Genomic DNA, 25446 nt, shown 5'->3' with positions numbered 1-25446 from the left:
TCTGTCTGTAGATATTGACTCTCCTCTTCTCTGTCTGTAGATATCGACTCTCCTCTTCTCTGTCTGTAGATATTGACTCTCCTCTTCTCTGTCTGTAGATATTGACTCTCCTCTTCTCTGTCTGTAGATATTGACTCTCCTCTTCTCTGTCTGTAGATATCGACTCTCCTCTTCTCTGTCTGTAGATATTGACTCTCCTCTTCTCTGTCTGTAGATATTGACTCCCCTCTTCTCTGTCTGTAGATATTGACTCTCCTCTTCTCTGTCTGTAGATATTGACTCCCCTCTTCTCTGTCTGTAGATATCGACTCTCCTCTTCTCTGTCTGTAGATATTGACTCTCCTCTTCTCTGTCTGTAGATATTGACTCTCCTCTTCTCTGTCTGTAGATATTGACTCTCCTCTTCTCTGTCTGTAGATATTGACTCTCCTTTGGAGATGAAGGTGACCGACGTTAAGGACAGCACCATCACCGTGAGGTGGTCCCCGGCCCAGGGGCCCGTCCAAGGGTACAGGATCACTGGGGTCCCCAAGAACGGACAGGGTCCCTCCTTCTCTGAGACCGTTGCTCCAGGTAGGGTCATGTTGCTCCAGATTGAGTTGTATAGGGGATTCATTAGAGTGGTCTCAGATTTGTTTGTGCGTGACATGACTATAGGAGTTGGCAAGATGGCCCAAATAAATCTCGGACCAGGCTAGGTATAGATAGCTTTAGTAAGATGGCCCAAATAAATCTGGGACCAGGCTAGGTATAGATAGCTTTAGTAAGATGGCCCAAATAAATCTGGGACCAGGCTAGGTATAGATAGCTTTAGTAAGATGGCCCAAATAAATCTGGGACCAGGCTAGGTATAGATAGCTTTAGTAAGATGGCACAAAGAGATCTGGGACCAGGCTAGGTATTGATAGCTTTAGTAAGATGGCCCAAATAAATCTCGGACCAGGCTAGGTATAGATAGCTTTAGTAAGATGGCACAAAGAGATCATGGACCAGGCTAGGTATTGATAGCTTTAGTAAGATGGCACAAAGAGATCTGGGACCAGGCTAGGTATGGATAGCTTTAGTAAGATGGCACAAAGAGATCTGGGACCAGGCTAGGTATTGATAGCTTTAGTAAGATGGCACAAAGAGATCTGGGACCAGGCTAGGTATTGATAGCTTTAGTAAGATGGCACAAAGAGATCTGGGACCAGGCTAGGTATTGATAGCTTTAGTAAGATGGCCCAAAGAGATCTGGTACCAGGCTAGGTATTGATAGCTTTAGTAAGATGGCACAAAGAGATCTGGGACCAGGCTAGGTATTGATAGCTTTAGTAAGATGGCACAAAGAGATCATGGACCAGGCTAGGTATTGATAGCTTTAGTAAGATGGCACAAAGAGATCTGGGACCAGGCTAGTATTGATAGCTTTAGTAAGATGGCACAAAGAGATCTGGGACCAGGCTAGTATTGATAGCTTTAGTAAGATGGCACAAAGAGATCTGGGACCAGGCTAGGTATTGATAGCTTTAGGAAGATGGCACAAAGAGATCTGGGACCAGGCTAGGTATTGATAGCTTTAGTAAGATGGCACAAAGAGATCTGGGACCAGGCTAGGTATTGATAGCTTTAGGAAGAAGGCACAAAGAGATCTGGGACCAGGCTAGGTCTTGATAGCTTTAGGAAGATGGCACAAATAGATCTGGGACCAGGCTAGGTATTGATAGCTTTAGTAAGATGGCACAAAGAGATCTGGGACCAGGCTAGGTATTGATACATTTTTAGTAAGATGGCACAAAGAGATCTGGGACCAGGCTAGGTATTGAAGTATACATCTAGATTCTGAAATGTTTTGGATGTCAAATATGGTTCATATAGTGTTGTTGTTAATGCCTGTATCTGTCCCTGGTGTTGGTAATGTCTGTATCTGTCCCTGGTGTTGTTAATGACTGTATCTGTCCCTGGTGTTGTTAATGACTGTATCTGTCCCTGGTGTTGTTGTTAATGACTGTATCTGTCCCTGGTGTTGTTGTTAATGACTGTATCTGTCCCTGGTGTTGTTGTTAATGACTGTATCTGTCCCTGGTGTTGTTGTTAATTACTGTATCTGTCCCTGGTGTTGTTGTTAATGCCTGTATCTGTCCCTGGTGTTGTTGTTAATGCCTGTATCTGTCCCTGGTGTTGTTGTTAATGCCTGTATCTGTCCCTGGTGTTGTTGGTAATGCCTGTATCTGTCCCTGGTGTTGTTGTTAATGCCTGTATCTGTCCCTGGTGTTGTTGTTAATGACTGTATCTGTCCCTGGTGTTGTTAATGACTGTATCTGTCCCTGGTGTTGCTGTTAATGACTGTATCTGTCCCTGGTGTTGTTGTTAATGACTGTATCTGTCCCTGGTGTTGTTAATGACTGTATCTGTCCCTGGTGTTGTTGTTAATGACTATATCTGTCCCTGGTGTTGCTGTTAATGCCTGTATCTGTCCCTGGTGTTGCTGTTAATGACTGTATCTGTCCCTGGTGTTGCTGTTAATGACTGTATCTGTCCCTGGTGTTGTTGTTAATGCCTGTATCTGTCCCTGGTGTTGCTGTTAATGACTGTATCTGTCCCTGGTGTTGTTGTTAATGACTGTATCTGTCCCTGGTGTTGCTGTTAATGCCTGTATCTGTCCCTGGTGTTGCTGTTAATGACTGTATCTGTCCCTGGTGTTGTTAATGACTGTATCTGTCCCTGGTGGTGTTGTTAATGTCTGTATCTGTCCCTGGTGTTGTTGTTAATGACTGTATCTGTCCCTGGTGTTGTTGTTAATGCCTGTATCTGTCCCTGGTGTTGTTGTTAATGCCTGTATCTGTCCCTGGTGTTGCTGTTAATGACTGTATCTGTCCCTGGTGTTGTTGTTAATGACTGTATCTGTCCCTGGTGTTGCTGTTAATGCCTGTGTCTGTCCCTGGTGTTGCTGTTAATGACTGTATCTGTCCCTGGTGTTGTTAATGACTGTATATGTCCCTGGTGTTGTTGTTAATGCCTGTATCTGTCCCTGGTGTTGCTGTTAATGACTGTATCTGTCCCTGGTGTTGTTAATGACTGTATATGTCCCTGGTGTTGTTGTTAATGACTGTATCTGTCCCTGGTGTTGTTGTTAATGCCTGTATCTGTCCCTGGTGTTGTTGTTAATGACTGTATCTGTCCCTGGTGTTGTTGTTAATGACTGTATCTGTCCCTGGTGTTGTTGTTATTGACTGTATCTGTCCCTGGTGTTGTTGTTAATGACTTTATCTGTCCCTGGTGTTGCTGTTAATGACTGTATCTGTCCCTGGTGTTGTTAATGACTGTATCTGTCCCTGGTGTTGTTGTTAATGACTGTATCTGTCCCTGGTGTTGTTAATGCCTGTATCTGTCCCTGGTGTTGTTGTTAATGACTGTATCTGTCCCTGGTGTTGTTGTTAATGCCTGTATCTGTCCCTGGTGTTGTTAATGACTGTATCTGTCCCTGGTGTTGTTGTTACTGACTGTATCTGTCCCTGGTGTTGTTAATGACTGTATCTGTCCCTGGTGTTGTTGTTAATGACTGTATCTGTCCCTGGTGTTGTTGTTAATGACTGTATCTGTCCCTGGTGTTGTTGTTAATGACTGTATCTGTCCCTGGTGTTGTTGTTAATGACTGTATCTGTCCCTGGTGTTGTTAATGACTGTATCTGTCCCTGGTGGTGTTGTTAATGACTGTATCTGTCCCTGGTGTTGTTGTTAATGCCTGTATCTGTCCCCGGTGGTGTTGTTAATGCCTGTATCTGTCCCTGGTGGTGTTGTTAATGACTGTATCTGTTCCTGGTGTTGTTGTTAATGCCTGTATCTGTCCCTGGTGTTGTTGTTAATGCCTGTATCTGTCCCTGGTGTTGTTGTTAATGCCTGTATCTGTCCCCGGTGGTGTTGTTAATGCCTGTATCTGTCCCCGGTGGTGTTGTTAATGCCTTTATCTGTCCCTGGTGTTTTAGATCAGACTGAGATGACGTTCTCTGGCCTGCAGCCCACGGTAGAGTACATCCTCAGTGTGTATGCTCTGGGACAGGACGGAGAGAGCCCTCCCCTGGTTGAGACCGCTGTCACTGGTGAGTGTTCCAGGGGTCGTTGCTTTACATATGACACTGTGCTGCCCTCCTTTCCTGTTTGACCTCTCCTCCCTCCCTGCAGCCGTGGGTCGCCCCACAGACCTGACCTTCTCCAACGTTGACTCCACCTCCATGACCATTTCCTGGGACTCGCCCGACGGCCAGGTGACGTCGTACCGCGTCCTGTACGCCAGCCCCGACGAGGGCGAGAGGGAGCTGCGCCCCGCACCCCGCGGAGACGACGAATCGGCAACGATCCACGGCCTGCGACCCGGAAGTGAATACACTGTGAAGGTCATTGCTATGCACGACCGTACTCCCAGTCCTCCGCTGGTGGGTGTTCAGGCCACAGGTAACTATAAACCCCTCCGGACCAATACAAACCCTTCAACGCCATGGTCAGTTTGAGTAAAGTGAGGCATTGAATCAATAATCTTGAACATCGTTATTTATTTACTTTTGACAGTATTTTGGATGCAAGGTGATTTTTATTTTCCTATATCAGTGATTTTGAACAGTGCGACTAATGTAGCTGATGTTGATTTTAAACATGCACACTCTTTTGAGTATCTTGGAAAGCAGCCTATCCAAACAGGTGAATAACTTTCTCTGTTGCTCGCTCTCGCACTCTGTTCTGTCTGTCTCTCTCGCGCTCTCTCCTGTCTCTCTCGCGCTCTCTCCTGTCTCTCTCGCGCTCTCTCCTGTCTCTCTCGCGCTCTCTCCTGTCTCTCTCCCGCTCTCTCCTGTCTCTCGCGCTCTCTCCTGTCTCTCTCTCTCGCGCTCTCTCCTGTCTCTCTCTTGCGCTCTCTCCTGTCTCTCTCGAACTCTCTCCTGTCTCTCTCCCTCGCGCTCTCTCATGTCTCTCTCTCTCGCGCTCTCTCCTGTCTCTCTCTCTCTCGCGCTCTCTCCTGTCTCTCTCTCTCGCGCTCTCTCATGTCTCTCTCTCTCGCGCTCTCTCCTGTCTCTCTCTCTCTCGCGCTCTCTCCTGTCTCTCTCTCTCGCGCTCTCTCCTGTCTCTCGGCTCTCTCCTGTCTCTCTCTCTCGCGCTCTCTCCTGTCTCTCTCGCGCTCTCTCTCCTGTCTCTCGGCTCTCTCTCGCGCTCTCTCCTGTCTCTCTCGAACTCTCTCCTGTCTCTCTCTCTCGCGCTCTCTCCTGTCTCTCGGCTCTCTCCTGTCTCTCTCTCGCGCTCTCTCCTGTCTCTCTCGAACTCTCTCCTGTCTCTCTCTCTCGCGCTCTCTCCTGTCTCTCTCGCGCTCTCTCTCCTGTCTCTCGGCTCTCTCCTGTCTCTCTCTCGCGCTCTCTCCTGTCTCTCTCGAACTCTCTCCTGTCTCTCTCCCTCGCGCTCTCTCCTGTCTCTCTCGCGCTCTCTCCTGTCTCTTTCTCTCGGCTCTCTCTTGTCTCTCTCTCTCGCGCTCTCTCCTGTCTCTCTCTCTCGCGCTCTCTCCTGTCTCTCTCCCTCGCACTCTCTCCTGTCTCTCTCCCTCGCGCTCTCTCCTGTCTCTCTCTCTCGGCTCTCTCCTGTCTCTCTCTCTCGCGCTCTCTCCTGTCTCTCTCTCTCGGCTCTCTCCTGTCTCTCTCTCTCGCGCTCTCTCCTGTCTCTCTCTCTCGCGCACTCTCCTTTGTCTCTCTCTTCTGTTTCTTTCTCTCCCTCTAGCCATCCCTTCCCCCACCAACCTTGAATTCTCCCAGATCACCTCCTCCTCCTTCACCATCAACTGGCGCACCACGTTCAATGCCCGTCTGACCGGGTACCGGGTGGTCGTCAACCCCAAGAACAAGAGCGGTCCCACCAAGGAGATGAATGTTGCTCCCGACACCACAAAGGTCCACGTGCCGGGACTCATGGTAATTATAAAGGCTCATACATGCTTATAACCAGTTACAAAGCATTATACTGGCAGACAATATGTAACTTCTTGGGGTGACCAGACCAAATTCACATAGAAATAAGAGATATAGATCTGTCAGTGTCAATCAACGCAAAACGAAGATGTGGTAGATCTGTTCTATGTGCACTATTTCTGTGCTTAAGTTACATTTTTGTGTCCTTCAGTTTTGTACACCAGCTGAAAATACAATATTTTTGGTTATTGAAAATATATTTCACAGCGGTTTAGATGGTACAATGATTCTCTACACCAGGCGGGTATTCATCTCTTACCCTACGAGGTCCAGAGCCTGCTGTTTTTGTTGTTCTATCTGATAATGAATTGCACCCACCTGGTGTCCCAGGTCTAAATCAGGCCCTGATTAGAGGGGAATCACCCACCTGGTGTTCCAGGTCTAAATCAGGCCCTGATTAGAGGGGAATCACCCACCTGGTGTCCCAGGTCTAAGTCAGGCCCTGATTAGAGGTGAATCATCCACCTGGTGTCCCAGGTCTAAATCAGGCCCTGATTAGAGGGGAATCACCCACCTGGTGTCCCAGGTCTAAATCATGCCCTGATTAGAGGAGAATCACCCACCTGGTGTCCCAGGTCTAAATGAGGCCCTGATTAGAGGGGAATCACCCACCTGGTGTCCCAGGTCTAAGTCAGTCCCTGATTAGAGGGGAATCACCCACCTGGTGTCCCAGGTCTAAATCAGGCCCTGATTAGAGGGGAATCACCCACCTGGTGTCCCAGGTCTAAGTCAGTCCCTGATTAGAGGGGAATCACCCACCTGGTGTCCCAGGTCTAAATCAGTCCCTGATTCGAGGGGAATCACCCACCTGGTGTCCCAGGTCTAAATCAGTCCCTGATTAGAGGGGAATCACCCACCTGGTGTCCCAGGTCTAAGTCAGGCCCTGATTAGAGGGGAATCACCCACCTGGTGTCCCAGGTCTAAGTCAGGCCCTGATTAGAGGGGAATCACCCACCTGGTGTCCCAGGTCTAAATCAGGCCCTGATTAGAGGGGAATCACCCACCTGGTGTCCCAGGTCTAAGTCAGTCCCTGATTAGAGGGGAACGCAGGGGTACTGGCTTCCAGGTCCAGAGTTGAGTTTGAGGGATCTACATTATGCATTGCTTGTTTTGTCACATAAACAGATAAGGTGAACTTTTAGAATTTTATCAACCAGGAAATGGCGGAGCGATTTCTGCATACTGCAAGTATAACCATCTCATTTGAGACATCTCTAACCCACATCTGAACTGAGTCAAAGTCATTATGACATTATAAAGACACATTTTACAATGCATTATAACTGCATCGTAATTGTAACGGCTTTCGTTGGTGGAAGGAGAGGAGGACCAAAATGCAGCGTGGTACGTATCCATAATATCATTTAATCGAGAATGAAATACAAAATACAAAAAAAAAAACCAAGAGAATCAAAATGAAAACCGACACAGTCCCGTATGGTGCAAACACTGAAACGGAAAATAACTACCCACAACCCATAGTGGTAAAACAGGCTACCTAAGTATGATTCTCAATCAGAGACAACGATCGACACCTGCCTCTGATTGAGAACCATACCAGGCCAAACACATAGAAATATAACGTACAGACCAAAACATAGAAAAACAACATAGAATGCCCACCCCAACTCACGCCCTGACCAAACTAAAATAAAGACATAAAAAAGGAACTAAGGTCAGAACGTGACAGTAATGTATTATAACTGCATCGTAATGTATTATAACTGCATCGTAATGTATTATAACTGCATCGTAATGTATTATAACTGCATCGTAATGTATTATAACTGCATCGCAATGCATTATAACTGCATCGTAATGTATTATAACTGCATCGTAATGCATTATAGTAGTGTTACCAAAATATACATGTGATTTCTCCATAACTTGAAGGATGGATCATTTTAAATGCTTGAGTTTTTTGTTTTTTTTACTTTCCTGTTCACTAAAAGTATATTTTCGCCTGGAATCTTTTCTCCGGGTAGTCAACATTATTTCATATTTGGGGATTTCCAGGTATTTGTTTTATGACCTTCCTCCAATCTAATGTCGTGTCTGACTATCATTAAATGTGAAGACTGTTATTTTATCAAAAAAATTCTTTATGTGTAATTATTATTACGTGATTAAACGAATCATGTAAACTTCAATTAACTAGAAAGTCGGGGGGGCACCACGGGAAAATGTTTATAGAGTCTCTATTTCCAAAATCGACTCTTCAGATATTTTCTTATCAAAACTTTCGCTTATTAATTAATTATTATTACCACATCAGTTCTCATTACTGAACGTCGCAAACCCATGGATATTGGCACGAACCCTAGCGTCCATAATGAATCAGCGACATACAAATTGGCTTAATTATGTATTTACTAACTAAATAATCACAGAAATACATAACAAACAAACAGTTGATATTTGGGTTACTACATGATACAAATAAAAAAGTCTGTAGCGGACGAAGCTGATATGACGGCTTGTTAGACAATGGAAAGGGGTGGGGACAGATAAAAAGCGGGAAAGACAAAATGGATTCACTAGACAGTGTATAATTATATTAATTGAAATGCTAATCCTTTGCACATGAACGGCCGCTGATTCGAGAATAATTGCAATGTGTATATATTTGTTATCTTCTCTGTTGGTATCGTCGGTCCGTCCTGCTGGAAAGTCAGTTCATCAGAGAGTCTCTGGTTAACTTCCCCAGAAGTCACAATGTCTGTGGTTGTAGCTTTCTCCGTGGCTCTGGATAGTGTCTGTTGTAATGGATACGTCAGGCGTACAGATAGTCGTTGCATAGAATAGATGCTTCCGCGGTTGTCGGTATTATTGTATTAGACTTACGCAATTTCCAGGTGCAAAATATTTGCTCTTATTCTGTAGTGATCGATAGTCTCAGAGTTGAACCATTTCCAGCCGTGTAGCCAACGCTACAGCTGTCTGGTCTCCGTGGCCTATAGAGTTGTAGTTCTTAACCATTTCAACATGTAGAGTCAGCTCCATATTTTCTGGTCTTATGGTCTATAGAATTGTAGCCATTCCAACGTGGGGACTCCATCCCGGCAGTCTCTGACTTAATGTACATTTTGTAGGAAGTGGTTTTATACTCTGGGGGGAAAAAGGGGCTATTCTATGACGCCTGATGAAATGTCAGGTCTCACGGGGGCGTGGCCACTGACTAGTTAAAACTTTACATCTTAACAACTATCTCGTTTAGAAAGCCAACATCACATTACGTCTTCTCACAAATAGTTTCATATTCACTCATTCATTTTATCCAACATCTAGATGTAAATCTGACCGCTGGGAAATAAACACTTTAAAAGAGAGAGTTATTGTAACGACGTTTGTCTGAGGAAGGAGTAGACCAAAACACAGCGTGGTACGTGTTCATGATGTTTAATAAAACCTGAACACGGAAACAAAAAAACAAGTGGAACAAAACGCAACAGTTCTGTCAGGTGCAGCAACACAAAACAGAAAACAACTACCCACAAAACACAGGTGGGAAAAGGCTACCTAAGTATGGTTCTCAATCAGAGACAACGATAGACAGCTGCCTCTGATTGAGAACCAAACCCGGCCAAACACACAGAACTACAAAACATAGAACAAAAACATAGAATGCCCACCCCAACTCACGCCCTGACCAACCAAAATGGAGACATAAAAAGGATGTCTAAGGTCAGGGCGTGACAGTTATGTGTATTTCCTGTCCTTCATGAGGTCACCAAATTAAACAACTTTGACAGGATTGTATTGTTTAAATACACACGGAACATTTCCACATTCTCACAAATAGAAATATTGTTTAATTATTCAAACTTTTGATTGTCCAAGTGTCTCTCTGTGTTCCACGGTTTACATTCCAATCTGGAACACTACAGAGCATAGAGGCAGCGTATTTTATGACCGACCATAAAACAACAGACTTCCCGCTCTCCCCCCTCTACGAGAGAGAGCACACTGTAGAGAGGACCCAGTGTAACCTGATCCTTCAGATCATCACAGGAGAGTCATGACATTCCCCCTCTACGAGAGAGAGCATGCTGTAGAGACGGACCCAGTGTAACCTGATCATCACAGGAGAGTCATGACATTCCCCCTCTACGAGAGAGAGCCTTCAGATCATCACAGGAGAGTCATGACATTCCCCCTCTACGAGAGAGAGCACAATGTAGAGAGGACCCAGTGTAACCTGATCATCACAGGAGAGTCATGACATTCCCCCTCTACGAGAGAGAGCACGCTGTAGAGAGGACCCACTAACCTGATCATCACAGGAGAGTCATGACATTCCCCCTCTATGAGAGAGAGCACACTGTAGAGAGGACCCACTAACCTGATCCTTCACAGGAGAGTCATGACATTCCCCCTCTACGAGAGAGAGCACGCTGTAGAGAGGACCCACTAACCTGATCCTTCACAGGAGAGTCATGACATTCCCCCTCTATGAGAGAGAGCACGCTGTAGAGAGGGACCCACTGTAACCTGATCATCACAGGAGAGTCATGACGTTCCCCCTCTACGAGAGAGAGCACGCTGTAGAGAGGACCCAGTGTAACCTGATCCTTCACAGGAGAGTCATGACATTCCCCCTCTACGAGAGAGAGCACACTGTAGAGAGGACCCAGTGTAACCTGACCCTTCAGATCATCACAGGAGAGTCATGACACTAATGAGAGCTGTGGCTCCAGCTGTGGAGCTGGTCCCTCTCCCAAATGAAACTCTATTCCCTACATAGTGCACTACTTTTGACCAGGACTGATATAGCTCCGGTGAAATGTAGTGCACTACTTTTGACCAGGACTGATATAGCTCCGGTGAAATGTAGTGCACTACTTTTGACCAGGACTGATATAGCTCCGGTGAAATGTAGTGCACTACTTTTGACCAGGACTGATATAGCTCCGGTGAAATGTAGTGCACTACTTTTGACCAGGACTGATATAGCTCCGGTGAAATGTAGTGCACTATGTCGGGAATAGGGTCCCGTTTGGGGCTCCGCCCTGGGCCCTGATGTGGGTTTGAAACCAGTAGTCTGGTAGAATAGCGAAGCCACAGCCAGTCCACCAGCCTTGTCATTTCTAGTTCGCGAACAAAGAATGCAACCACAGCCAAGGACTCTTAAATGACTTTTAAAGTGGAACTGACAGGATTATAGCAACATGAAATACTATTCAAATCTGTTCATATACACCCCCAGGAAAACAACTTTTATTTCTTTACAGGGAGCACTTAGATATGGTCATTTTTTCACGTTTTCATAAACTCATAGAATGTTTGTGATAACTTTATAGTAAGGCATTGTGAAAATTCTATAGCAATATAGAGTGGGAAAGTGGCCTGGCGTTTCAACAATTTATTTGCAACTGTAGTAAATAAAACCTAATAAAAAGCATGTCTTGTCCAGGATCAGAGTCTACACAGACCGGGGCGCCATAGCCAATCCGGCCTACAGTAGGTCTATATGTAAATAAGCCATGTGACCACGTGGCAACGGCGTGACTTTATATCATTATAACGCATTCGCCAAAAGCCGCAAAATACACCTGAATGAATTGGCGCAGCGGTCTACTAGCAGTGCATCTCAGTGCTTGAGGCGTCACTACAGACACCCTGGTTATAATCCAGGCTGTATCACATCCGGCCGTGATCGGGAGTCCTATAGGGTGCCGCATAAATGTCCCAGCGTCGTCCGGGTTTGGCCGGTGTAGGCCGTCATTGTAAATAAAAAAAATGTTCTTAACCGACTTGCCTAGTTAAACAAAGGTTACGTTTAAAAAATGTTTGTACAAAAATATCACAGGAGTCCTCTTACATTTTGAGAACTTCAGTCCTATTGATCAAACGACCATGAAAAGGTAGACTCTCTCTCTCCCTCAGTTGCCTACGCACATCGACAACTAACGCTAGCCCGGAACGAGAGCTTAAAATCTAACGAGGGAACATTAGATAAACCCTTAACTGCTTGCAGATGTACATAATATACTGTTACCCTAATCAAACAGTGTTTAATAACTCCAAATAACTAACGTAGCTATAGGTTGTTGTAACATTTTAAACTTAAAACAACATATTTTATTTGGTACTGCATGGATCACCGGTGCGGTTGATTGCAGCATTTGCAGTGTGGTGTACTCAACATGTATTGTAGTTGAATAGCCAGCCTAGGCTACTGCTCTAATGTTGCAGTAAAATACCTACATGTTTCTCATTTGCATGGTGTTTCGTTTTTTGCGGGGAGGGGGTTATTCATTGTCAAGCTTTTAAAAAAAAAACCGAGGCCAGACAACATTTTGACTCGTTTATACTCGCTGGTCGTGCGGCGAGCGTAACGCTGGCGGTGTGGTAACGGGACAAAATGAATTGACAACACAAGTCATTGCGCGGCGCCAGGTTGAAATGTGGGTTAGCCTATTAGCCACGTTATGACTGACGTGATCATTACCCTGGCATTACCCTTGCATTACCCTTGCATTACCCTTGCATTACCCTTGCATTACCCTTGCATTACCCTGGCATTACCCTTGCATTACCCTTGCATTACCCTGGCATTACCCTTGCATTACCCTTGCATTACCCTGGCATTACCCTTGCATTACCCTGGCATTACCCTGGCATTACCCTTGCATTACCCTGGCATTACCCTTGACATTGACATTCCCAGCGTTAGTTACACTCATACGTTTTAGAGTCATTGAAACGGAAACGGTGCATCCCGAATGGAGGCAGCAAACAATGTACCGGGTCAGCTGTGATTTACAACCTGTTAGCAGTATGTTTTGGGACTACCAAGAAATGAATTGGGGAATTATATGAATCATACATTGAACTGCGTCCATCTATCCTGAAAACAATGCCTTTACAGGCAGTACATGGCATGTTGAGTAAATATAACCTATTTTTAAAAACCTCCTTATGAAGTTGGTTTTGAAGCATAAACTGGGAATTTGATATTTTTGACTGATATTACGATTCTGTCTGTTTTCATATCTGTAGTTAAAACACTGTCTGTTCCACTTTAAAGTACCAGGGTGTTTGGGAGCTGATAGTGGTACCAGTGAATCTTACTAAATCGTTTTTTTCTCCTGACTATACTGCCTGTCTCTGTCTGTGTAGGTTGCCACTATGTATGAGTCTCACTCAGTTTATCCTGTACTGTCCTCTGTCTGTGTAGGTTGCCACTATGTATGAGGTGCATGTTTACGCCCTGAAGAACTCTCTGACGAGCCGCCCAGTTCAAGGAGAGGTCACAACACTGGACAGTAAGTGTCTCTCTCTCTCTCGCTCTCGCTCTCTCTCTCTCTCTCTCTCTCTCCCCCTCTCTCTCTCTCTCTCTCTCTCTCTCTCTCTCTCTCTCTCTCTCTCTCTCTCTCTCTCTCTCTCTCTCTCTCTCTCTCTCTCTCTCTCTCTCTCTCCTGCTCTTTTTACACTCGCTCCCGCAGCTAGCTATTCGACAGTGATGATAGGAGAACATGTTCAAAATCCTCTTTATTTCCACATTATCTGTAATTTTCATGGGTCCACAAAACAGAAGTTACAAATTCTAACAGACATTACAATTGTCACAATAGACATTACAAGCATTTAACAAAGGACAATGTTAGTTAATAAGACAAAGAAATTAAAAAATAAAAACCTGGTAGAAATCTCCCCTGCTCTCTCTGTGTTCCAGACATCAGTCCTCCTCGTCGCGTGCGTATCTCTGACGTCAAGGACTCCTCCATCACGCTGACCTGGAGATCCAAGACCGAGACCATCTCTGGCTTCCTGGTTGAGGCCACGCCCACCACCGGAGGCCGCACCCCCATCCAGAGGACCATCGCCCCTGATTCCCGCACCTACACCATACAAGGTACCCCTCATATACCCCTCCCTAAACCTTCACCATACAAGGTACCCCTCATATACCCCTCCCTAAACCTTCACCATACAAGGTACCCCTCATATACCCCCCCCTAAACCTTCACCATACAAGGTACCCCTCATATACCCCCCCCTAAACCTTCACCATACAAGGTACCCCTCATATACCCCCCCCTAAACCTACACCATACAAGGTACCCCTCATATACCCCCCCTAAACCTTCACCATACAAGGTACCCCTCATATACCCCTCCCTAAACCTTCACCATACAAGGTACCCCTCATATACCCCCCCCTAAACCTTCACCATACAAGGTACCCCTCAGATACCCCCCCCTAAACCTTCACCATACAAGGTACCCCTCATATACCCCCCCCTAAACCTTCACCATACAAGGTACCCCTCATATACCCCCCCCTAAACCTTCACCATACAAGGTACCCCTCATATACCCCCCCCTAAACCTTCACCATACAAGGTACCCCTCATATACCCCCCTAAACTTTCACCATCCAAGGTACCCCTCATATACCCCTCCCTAAACCTTCACCATCCAAGGTACCCCTCATATACCCCTCCCTAAACCTTCACCATCCAAGGTACCCCTCATATACCCCTCCCTAAACCTTCACCATCCAAGGTACCCCTCATATACCCCTCCCTAAACCTTCACCATCCAAGGTACCCCTCATATACCCCCCTAAACCTTCACCATCCAAGGTACCCCTCATATACCCCCCTAAACCTTCACCATCCAAGGTACCCCTCATATACCCCTCCCTAAACCTTCACCATCCAAGGTACCCCTCATATACCCCTCCCTAAACCTTCACCATCCAAGGTACCCCTCATATACCCCTCCCTAAACCTTCACCATCCAAGGTACCCCTCATATACCCCCCCCTAAACCTTCACCATCCAAGGTACCCCTCATATACCCCCCTAAACTTTCACCATCCAAGGTACACCTCATATACCCCCCTAAACCTTCACCATCCAAGGTACCCCTCATATACCCCCCTAAACTTTCACCATCCAAGGTACCCCTCATATACCCCCCTAAACTTTCACCATCCAAGGTACACCTCATATACCCCCCTAAACCTTCACCATCCAAGGTACCCCTCATATACCCCCCTAAACTTTTACCATCCAAGGTACCCCTCATATACCCCCCTAAACCTTCACCATCCAAGGTACCCCTCATATACCCCTCTAAACTTTCACCATCCAAGTGTAACAGTATAACTTTACGGCGTCCCCTCGCCCCGACACGGGCGCGAACCAGGGACCCTCTGCACACATCGACAACGGTCGCCCACGAAGCAGCGTTACCCATCGCTCCACAAAGGCCGCGGCCCTTGCAGAGCAAGGGGCAACCCTACTTAAAGTCTCAGAGCAAGTGACGTAACTGATTGAAATGCTACTAGCGCGTACCCGCTAACTAGCTAGCCATTTCACATCCGTTACACAAGGTACCCCTCATATACCCCCCTAAACCTTCACCATCCAAGGTACTCCTCATATACCCCTCCCTAAACCTTCACCATCCAAGGTACCCCTCATATACCCCCCTAAACCTTCACCATCCAAGGTACCCCTCATATACCCCCCTAAACTTTCCCATTCAAGGTACACCCCCTAAACCTTCACCATCCAAGGTAGCCCCCCTAAACCTTCACCATCCAAGGTACCCCTCCTATACCCAAACCCTAAACCTTCACCATCCAAGGTACCCTTCCGATACCCCCCCATCCAAGGTACCCCTCCTATACCCTAAACCTTCACCATCCAAGGCACCCCCCCTAAACCTTCACCATCCAAGGTACCCCTCCTAAACCCCCCCTAAACCTTCACCATCCAAGGTACCCTTTCTATACCCTAAACCTTCACCATCCAAGGCACCCCCCCTAAACCTTCACCATCCAAGGTACCCCTCATAAACCCCCCCTAAACTTTCACCATCCAAGGTACCCCTCCTATACCCCACCTAAACCTTCACCATCCAAGGTACCCCTCCTATACCCCTCCCTAAACCTTCACTATCCAAGATACCCCTCCCTAAACCTTCACTATCCAAGATACCCCTCCCTAAACCTTCACTATCCAAGATACCCCCCTAAACCATCATCCTAAATAACCCCCCTAAACCTTCACTATCCAAGATACCCCTCCCTAAACCTTCACTATCCAAGATACCCCTCCCTAAACCTTCACTATCCAAGATAACCCCCCTAAACCTTCACTATCCAAGATACCCCCCTAAACCTTCACCATCCAAGATAACCCCCCTAAATCTTCACTATCCAAGATACCCCTCCCTAAACCATCACTATCCAAGATACCCCTCCCTAAACCTTCACTATCCAAGATAACCCCCCTAAACCTTCACTATCCAACATACCCCTCCCTAAACCTTCACTATCCAAGATACCCCCCCCTAAACCTTCACTATCCAAGATACCCCTCCCTAAACCTTCACTATCCAAGATAACCCCCCTAAACCTTCACTATCCAAGATACCCCTCCCTAAACCTTCACTATCCAAGATAACCCCCCTAAACCTTCACTATCCAAGATACCCCCCCTAAACCTTCACTATCCAAGATAACCCCCCTAAACCTTCACTATCCAAGATAACGCCCCTAAACCTTCACTATCCAAGATAACCCCCCTAAACCTTCACTATCCAAGATACCCCTCCCTAAACCTTCACTATCCAAGATACCCCTCCCTAAACCTTCACTATCCAAGATACCCCCCCTAAACCTTCACTATCCAAGATACCCCCCTAAACCTTCACTATCCAAGATAACCCCCCTAAACCTTCAATATCCAAGATACCCCCCCTAAACCTTCACTATCCAAGATACCCCTCCCTAAACCTTCACTATCCAAGATAACCTCCTGTACCCCCCCTAAACCGTTACCATCCAAGGTACCCTTCCGATACCCCCCCCATCAAAGGTACCCCTCCTATACCCTTCCTAAACCTTCACCATCTAATGGTACCCCTCCTATGCCCCCCCCCCCCCCCCCCCCCCCCCCCAATACCTCCTACTCCCATTGACCTCACCCTGCTGCTATCAACATTCACTTCAGGGTCGTGTTCATTAGGACATGCAACATTTTTATAACGTCTTGCAACAGAAAATGGGCATTTCTTATTGGACCAAGTCTTTTGGTGCCTAATGAACACGACCCAGATACATTTTTAGATGAGATTAATCTGGAACGTTTTCCACAGGTCTTCAGCCTGGCTCAACCTACAAGATCAACATATACACTCTGAACGGCAATGGCCGCAGTGCTCCCTTCACCCTCACTGCCACCACAGGTACACTACCGTCCTCTCTCCACTACCGTCCTCTCTCTCTCCACTACCGTCCTCTCTCTCTCCACTACCGTCCTCTCTCCACTACCGTCCCCTCTCCCTCTCTCTCTCCACTACCGTCCCCTCTCCCTCTCTCTCTCCACTACCGTCCCCTCTCCCTCTCTCTCTCCACTACCTCCCTCTTTCTCTACACTACCTCCCTCTCCCTCTCTCTCTCCACTACAGTCCCCTCTCCCTCTCTCTCTCCACTACCTCCCTCTCCCCCTCTCTCTACACTACCGTCCCCATTCTCTCTCTACACTACCGTCCCCTCTCCCTCTCTCTATACACTACCTCCCTCTCTCTCTACACTACCGTCCCCTCTCCCTCTCTCTCTACACTACCGTCCCCTCTCCCTCTCTCGTCCCCTCTCCCTCTCTCTCCACTACCGTCCCCTCTCCCTCTCTCTCTCCACTATCGTCCCCTCTCCCTCTCCCTCTCTCTCCACTACCGTCCCCTCTCCCTCTCTCTCTCCACTACCGTCCCTTCTCCCCCTCTCTCTACACTACCTCCCTCTCCCTCTCTCTCCACTACCGTCCCCTCTCCCTCTCTCTTTACACTACCGTCCCCTCTCCCTCTCTCCCTACACTACCGTCCCCTCTCCCTCTCTCTCTACACTACAGTCCCCTCTCCCCCTCTCTCTACACTACCGTCCCCTCTCCCTCTCTCTATACACTACCGTCCCCTCTCTCTCCACTACCGTCCCCTCTCCCTCTCTCTCTACACTACCATCCCCTCTCCCTCTCTCTCTCCACTACCGTCCCCTCTCCCTCTCTCTCTCCACTACCGTCCCCTCTCCCTCTCTCCACTACCGTCCCCTCTCCCTCTCTCTACACTACCTCCCTCTCCCTCTCTCTCTCCACTACCGTCCCTTCTCCACTACCGTCCCCTCTCCCTCTCTCTCTATACAGTACCGTCCCCTCTCCCTCTCTCTCTCCACTACCGTCCCCTCTCCCTCTCTCTCTATACACTACCGTCCCCTCTCCCTCTCTCTCTACACTACCTCCCTCTCCCTCTCTCTCTACACTACCTCCCTCTCCCTCTCTCTCTCCACTACCGTCCCCTCTCACTCTCTCTCTACACTACCGTCCCCTCTCCCTCTCTCTCTACACTACCGTCCCCTCTCCCTCTCTCTCTACACTATCTCCCTCTCCCTCTCTCTCTCCACTACCGTCCCCTCTCCCTCTCTCTATACAGTACCGTCCCCTCTCCCTCTCTCTCTCTATACACTACCGTCCCCTCTCCCTCTCTCTCTACACTACCGTCCCCTCCCGTCCCCTCTCCCTCTCTCTCCACTACCGTCCCCTCTCCCTCTCTCTCCATTACCGTCCCCTCTCCCTCTCGCTCCACTACCGTCCCCTCTCCCTCTCTCTCTCCACTACCGCCAATTGCATGCACCCTCAACTTGAGACATCTGTGGCATTGTTTTGTGTGACAAAACGGCACATTTTAGAGTGGCCTTTTATTGTCCCCCAGCACAAGGTGCACCTGTGTAATGATCATGCTGTTTAATCATTAATCATTCTTGATATGCCACACCTGTCAGGTGGATGGATTTTCTAGGCAAAGGAGAAATGCTCACTAACAGGGATGTAAACACATTTTTGCAATTTAGTTTTGTTGAGAAATAAGCTTTTTGTGCGTATGGAACATTTCTGGGATCTCTTATTTCATCCCATGAAACATGAAACATACATACATTTATTAGGGTTATTTGACATGACATAAATCCAACATTTCTGTAAATGTGGCAGATTTTAGCCGGTTCAGCCAGTGTATTTTTCAACTGTAGTTTCTGTCCATAGAACTGATTTTATCTCCCTGTCTGTTTCTCTCCTTCAGCTAAGCCTGTGGTGTCTCCCCCCACCAACATCCGGTTCACCTCTCTGACCCCTAGCAGCATCTCCTTTACCTGGGAGGGGTCCCGTAGTGCCGGGGTCACCGGGTATTACGTCACCTACGAGGAAGCGGGGGGCATCCCCCGAGAACTCACCCCGCGACCCACCGCTTCCCGCAGCCAAGCCATCATCACCGGTAGGGACTCTCCTCCTCTTTTCAGATCCCAAAAGCAAAACTTTAAGAATGGGGAAGCGTAGAAATAGTGCACATAGAACCGATTCTACCCGCTTATCAGACTTGCTTTCAATGAGAATGACATATCTATAACTCATATTTCTATGTGAATTTGGTGCAGGTCGGCCCACATAGCTACATACTGGACCTTTTTTTGTTTTAAGTGTGCACCGAGTCGAATCAAGCTGAACCTGTCGGGTTACGGTTCCATACACCTCAGTGGCTGGGAAGTTTCCTTAAATAGAAAATACCGGAACAGTTTGGCTCAACATAATAGTGTGAAAAGTTCCGGGTGGCTTGTTTTAGCAAACCGACGCGAGTGCAACCGTGGAAACGGGCGAGGGTCGGCTTAAATTCAATGGATTGCAGGGCTCTACAGTGCAACCATTTTACCATTTCAAATGCTCCTAAAGTGTTTTGCTGTGCAACCTGGAATTTGAATTTTATTTGTCAAATGTATTTATTTTTTATTTAACCTTTTTTTTTAAATGAACTAGGCAAGTCAGTTAAGAACACATTCTTATTTATAACGACGTCCTACCAAAAGGCCTCCTGCGGGGACGGGGGCTGGGATTAACAATAAAATATAGGACAAAACACACATCATGACAAGAGAGACAACACTACATAAAGAGAGACCTAAGACAACAACACAGCATGGTAGCAACACAACATGGTAGCAGCACAAACATTATTGGGCAAAGACAACAGCACAAAGAAGGTAGAGACAACAATACATAAGGCGAAGTAGCCACAACTGTCAGTAAAAGTGTCTGTGCTTCTTAGACAACATGTGTAGACTTAACAGTGAAATGCTTCCTTACAATAATGAGTAAAAATAACATGGCTATATACAGGAAGTACCAGGTAATAACATGGCTATATACAGGAAGTACCAGTACCGAATGGCTGTGCAGGGGTACCAAGTAATAACATGGGTATAAACAGGAAGTACCAGGTAATAACATGGCTATATACAGGAAGTACCAGGTAATAACATGGCTATATACAGGAAGTACCAGTACCGAATGGCTGTGCAGGGGTACCAAGTAATAACATGGGTATAAACAGGAAGTACCAGGTAATAACATGGCTATAAACAGGAAGTACCAGGTAATAACATGGCTATATACAGGACGTACCAGTACCGAATGGCTGTGCAGGGGTACAAGGTAATAACATGGCTATATACAGGAAGTACCAGGTAATAACATGGCTATATACAGGAAGTACCAGGTAATAACATGGCTATATACAGGAAGTACCAGGTAATAACATGGCTATATACAGGAAGTACCAGGTAATAACATGGCTATATACAGGAAGTACCAGGTAATAACATGGCTATATACAGGAAGTACCAGTACCGAATGGCTGTGCAGGGGTACCAGGTAATAACATGGCTATATACAGGAAGTACCAGGTAATAACATGGCTATATACAGGAAGTACCAGGTAATAACATGGCTATATACAGGAAGTACCAGGTAATAACATGGCTATATACAGGAAGTACCAGGTAATACATGGCTATATACAGGAAGTACCAGGTAATAACATGGCTATAAACAGGAAGTACCAGGTAATAACATGGCTATATACAGGAAGTACCAGGTAATAACATGGCTATATACAGGAAGTACCAGTACCGAATGGCTGTGCAGGGGTACCAGGTAATAACATGGGTATAAACAGGAAGTACCAGGTAATAACATGGCTATATACAGGAAGTACCAGGTAATAACATGGCTATATACAGGAAGTACCAGTACCGAATGGCTGTGCAGGGGTACCAGGTAATAACATGGGTATAAACAGGAAGTACCAGGTAATAACATGGCTATATACAGGAAGTACCAGGTAATAACATGGCTATATACAGGAAGTACCAGTACCGAATGGCTGTTTAGGGGTACCAGGTAATAACATGGCTATAAACAGGAAGTACCAGGTAATAACATGGCTATATACAGGAAGTACCAGTACCGAATGGCTGTTTAGGGGTACCAAGTAATAACATGGCTATAAACAGGAAGTACCAGGTAATAACATGGCTATAAACAGGAAGTACCAGGTAATAACATGGCTATATACAGGAAGTACCTGGTAATAACATGGCTATATACAGGAAGTACCAGTACCGAATGGCTGTTTAGGGGTACCAAGTAATAACATGGCTATAAACAGGAAGTACCAGGTAATAACATGGCTATATACAGGAAGTACCAGGTAATAACATGGCTATATACAGGAAGTACCAGTACCGAATGGCTGTGCAGGGGTACCAGGTAATAACATGGGTATAAACAGGAAGTACCAGGTAATAACATGGCTATATACAGGAAGTACCAGGTAATAACATGGCTATATACAGGAAGTACCAGTACCGAATGGCTGTTTAGGGGTACCAGGTAATAACATGGCTATAAACAGGAAGTACCAGGTAATAACATGGCTATATACAGGAAGTACCAGTACCGAATGGCTGTTTAGGGGTACCAAGTAATAACATGGCTATAAACAGGAAGTACCAGGTAATAACATGGCTATAAACAGGAAGTACCAGGTAATAACATGGCTATATACAGGAAGTACCTGGTAATAACATGGCTATATACAGGAAGTACCAGTACCGAATGGCTGTTTAGGGGTACCAAGTAATAACATGGCTATAAACAGGAAGTACCAGGTAATAACATGGCTATATACAGGAAGTACCAGTACCGAATGGCTGTTTAGGGGTACCAAGTAATAACATGGCTATATACAGGAAGTACCAGGTAATAACATGGCTATATACAGGAAGTACCAGTACCGAATGGCTGTTTAGGGGTACCAAGTAATAACATGGCTATATACAGGAAGTACCTGGTAATAACATGGCTATATACAGGAAGTACCAGTACCGAATGGCTGTTTAGGGGTACCAAGTAATAACATGGCTATAAACAGGAAGTACCAGGTAATAACATGGCTATATACAGGAAGTACCAGTACCGAATGGCTGTTTAGGGGTACCAAGTAATAACATGGCTATATACAGGAAGTACCAGGTAATAACATGGCTATATACAGGAAGTACCAGTACCGAATGGCTGTGCAGGGGTACCAGGTAATAACATGGGTATAAACAGGAAGTACCAGGTAATAACATGGCTATATACAGGAAGTACCAGTACCGAATGGCTGTGCAGGGGTACCAGGTAATAACATGGCTATATACAGGAAGTACCAGGTAATAACATGGCTATAAACAGGAAGTACCAGGTAATAACATGGCTATATACAGGAAGTACCAGTACCGAATGGCTGTTTAGGGGTACCAGGTAATAACATGGCTATAAACAGGAAGTACCAGGTAATAACATGGCTATATACAGGAAGTACCAGGTAATAACATGGCTATATACAGGAAGTACCAGGTAATAACATGGCTATATACAGGAAGTACCAGTACCGAATGGCTGTTTAGGGGTACCAGGTAATAACATGGCTATAAACAGGAAGTACCAGGTAATAACATGGCTATATACAGGAAGTACCAGGTAATAACATGGCTATATACAGGAAGTACCAGGTAATAACATGGCTATATACAGGAAGTACCAGTACCGAATGGCTGTGCAGGGGTACCAAGTAATAACATGGCTATAAACAGGAAGTACCAGGTAATAACATGGCTATAAACAGGAAGTACCAGGTAATAACATGGCTATATACAGGAAGTACCAGGTAATTGAGGTAGGTATGTACATATAGGTAGGTGTAAGGTGACGAGGCAACAGGATAGATAATTGATGTAGCAGCAGCGTATGTGGTGAAAGTCTGTCTGTGTGTGTGTTTTGTTGGTGTGTAAGTGCAAGTATGTGTGTGTGTATGTGTTTTGTTGGTGTGTAAGTGCAAGTATGTGTGTGTGTGTGTGTGTGTTTTGTTGGTGTGTAAGTGCAAATATGTGTGTGTGTGTGTGTGTGTTTTGTTGGTGTGTAAGTGCAAATATGTGTGTGTATGTGTTTTGTTGGTGTGTAAGTGCAAGTATGTGTGTGTGTGTGTGTTTTGTTGGTGTGTAAGTGCAAATATGTGTGTGTGTGTGTTTTGTTGGTGTGTAAGTGCAAGTATGTGTGTGTGTGTGTGTGTGTGTGTTTTGTTGGTGTGTAAGTGCAAATATGTGTGTGTATGTGTGTGTTTTGTTGGTGTGTAAGTGCAAATATGTGTGTGTATGTGTTTTGTTGGTGTGTAAGTGCAAGTATGTGTGTGTGTATGTGTTTTGTTGGTGTGTAAGTGCAAGTATGTGTGTGTGTGTGCGTAGAGTCGGTGCAAGAGTTAGTTCAAAAAAACGGTCAATGCAGGTAGTCCGGATAGCCATTTGATTAGATATTTAGCAGTCTTGTTTAGCAGTCTTATGGCTTGGGGGTCGAAGCGGTTCAGGGTCCTGTTGGTTCCAGACTTTGGACATTGGTACCGCTTGCCGTGTGGTAGCAAAGAGAACAGTCTGTGGCTTGGGTGGCTGGAGTCATTGACATATTTTTAGGGCCTTCCTCTGACACCGCCTGGTATAGAGGTCTTGGATGGCAGGAAGCTCGGCCCCAGTGATGTACTGGGCGCACTACCCTCTAGCACTTAGCTGGGGGAGGCCCGTCAGGAAGTCCAGGATCCAGTTGCAGAGGGAGGTGTTCAGTCCCAGGTTCCTTAGCTTAGTGATGAGCTTCGTGGGCACTATGGTGTTGAACGCTGAGCTGTAGTCAATGAGCAACATTCTCACATTCTGTTCCTTTTTTCCAAGTGAGAAAGGGCAGTGTGGAGTGCAATAGAGATTGCGTCATCTGTGGATCTGTTGGGGCAGTATGCGAATTGGAGTGGATCTAGGGTTTCTGGGACAATGGTGTTGATATGAGCCATGACCAGCCTTTCAAAGCACTTCATTGCTACAGATCTAAGTGCTACGGGGCGATAGTCATTTAGGTAGGTTACCTTGGTGTTCTTGGGCACAGGGACAATGGTGGTTTGCTTAAAACATGTTGATATTACAGACGAGGTCAGGTAGAGGTTAAATGTTTTACACGTTTAAATGTTTTACTCACGTCGGCCACGTAGAAGTAGAGCCCACAGTCCATGGTAGCGGGCCGCGTCGGTGGAACTGTGTTATCCTCAAAGCGTGCGAAGAATGTGTTTAGTCTGTCCGGAAGTAAGATGTCGGTCTCAGCAACTTGGCTGGTTTTCCTTTTGTAGTCCATAATTGTCTGTAGTCGCTGCCACATACGTCTCGTGTCTGAGCCGTTGAATTGCGACTCCACTTTATCTCTATACTGATGTTTAGCTTGCTTGATTGCCTTGTGGAGTGAACAACTACACTGTTTGTATTCTGCCATATTATCAGTCACCTTGCCATGGTTAAATGCGGTGGTTCGCGCTTTCAGTTTCGCAAAAATGCTGACATCTATCCACGGTTTCTGGTTAGGGTAGGTGTTAATAGTCACAGTTGGTACAACCTCTCCTATACACTTCCTTGTGAACTCAGTCACCGTATCCGTGTATGCGTCTAGATTATTTTCGCAAGCTACCCAGAACATATCCCAGTCCACGTGATCAAAACAATACTGAAGCGTGGATTCCGATTGGTCAGACCAGCGTTGAATAGTTCGAAGCACGGGTCCTTCCTGTTTGAATTTCTGCCTAAAGGACGGGAGGAGCAAGATGGAGTCGTGGTCAGATTTGCCGAAAGGAGGGCGGGAGATGGTCTTGTAAGCATTCCGGAAGTTTGAATAGCAATGGTCGAGAGTCTTAGCAGCGCGAGTAGTACAGTCGATATGCTGATAGAACTTCGGCAGCCTAGTCCTCAGATGTGCTTTGTCAAAATCCCCAGCTACAATAAATGCAGCCTCAGGATATGTGGTTTCCAGTTTGCATAATGTCCAGTGAAGTTCTTTGAGGGCCGTCGAGGTAACGGCTTGAGGTGGGATGTAAACGGCAGTGGCGATGACGGAGGAGAATTCTCTTGGGAGATAATATGGTCGGCATTTGAGGTTTTCTAGGTCGGGTGAGCGAAAGGACTTGAGTTCCTGTATGTTTCTAGAATTACACCATGAGTCGTTAATCATGAAACACACCGCTCCACCCTTCTGCTTCCCGGAGAGATATTTATTCCTGTCTG

General features: G+C 46.1%; 1 protein-coding gene across 2 annotated transcripts in view; it reads left to right on the top strand.

Moving 5' to 3' along the window:
• Nucleotides 1–25446, top strand: part of LOC129816957 (fibronectin-like) — an 87893-nt gene that overhangs the window by 50565 nt on the left and 11882 nt on the right. For both annotated transcript variants that reach the window (XM_055871944.1, XM_055871943.1), the window contains exons 31-38: nt 418–573; nt 3966–4079; nt 4162–4431; nt 5734–5924; nt 13162–13249; nt 13660–13839; nt 17100–17189; nt 19068–19259. In XM_055871944.1, coding sequence (XP_055727919.1) covers nt 418–573; nt 3966–4079; nt 4162–4431; nt 5734–5924; nt 13162–13249; nt 13660–13839; nt 17100–17189; nt 19068–19259 — 1281 coding nt within the window. The remainder of the gene's footprint in view (nt 1–417; nt 574–3965; nt 4080–4161; nt 4432–5733; nt 5925–13161; nt 13250–13659; nt 13840–17099; nt 17190–19067; nt 19260–25446) is intronic.

The sequence above is a fragment of the Salvelinus fontinalis genome, chromosome 19, assembly GCF_029448725.1.
Source record: "Salvelinus fontinalis isolate EN_2023a chromosome 19, ASM2944872v1, whole genome shotgun sequence".
In the NCBI taxonomy this organism is placed as follows: Eukaryota; Metazoa; Chordata; class Actinopteri; order Salmoniformes; family Salmonidae; genus Salvelinus; species Salvelinus fontinalis.
This window is presented reverse-complemented; position numbering and strand designations above follow the sequence as displayed.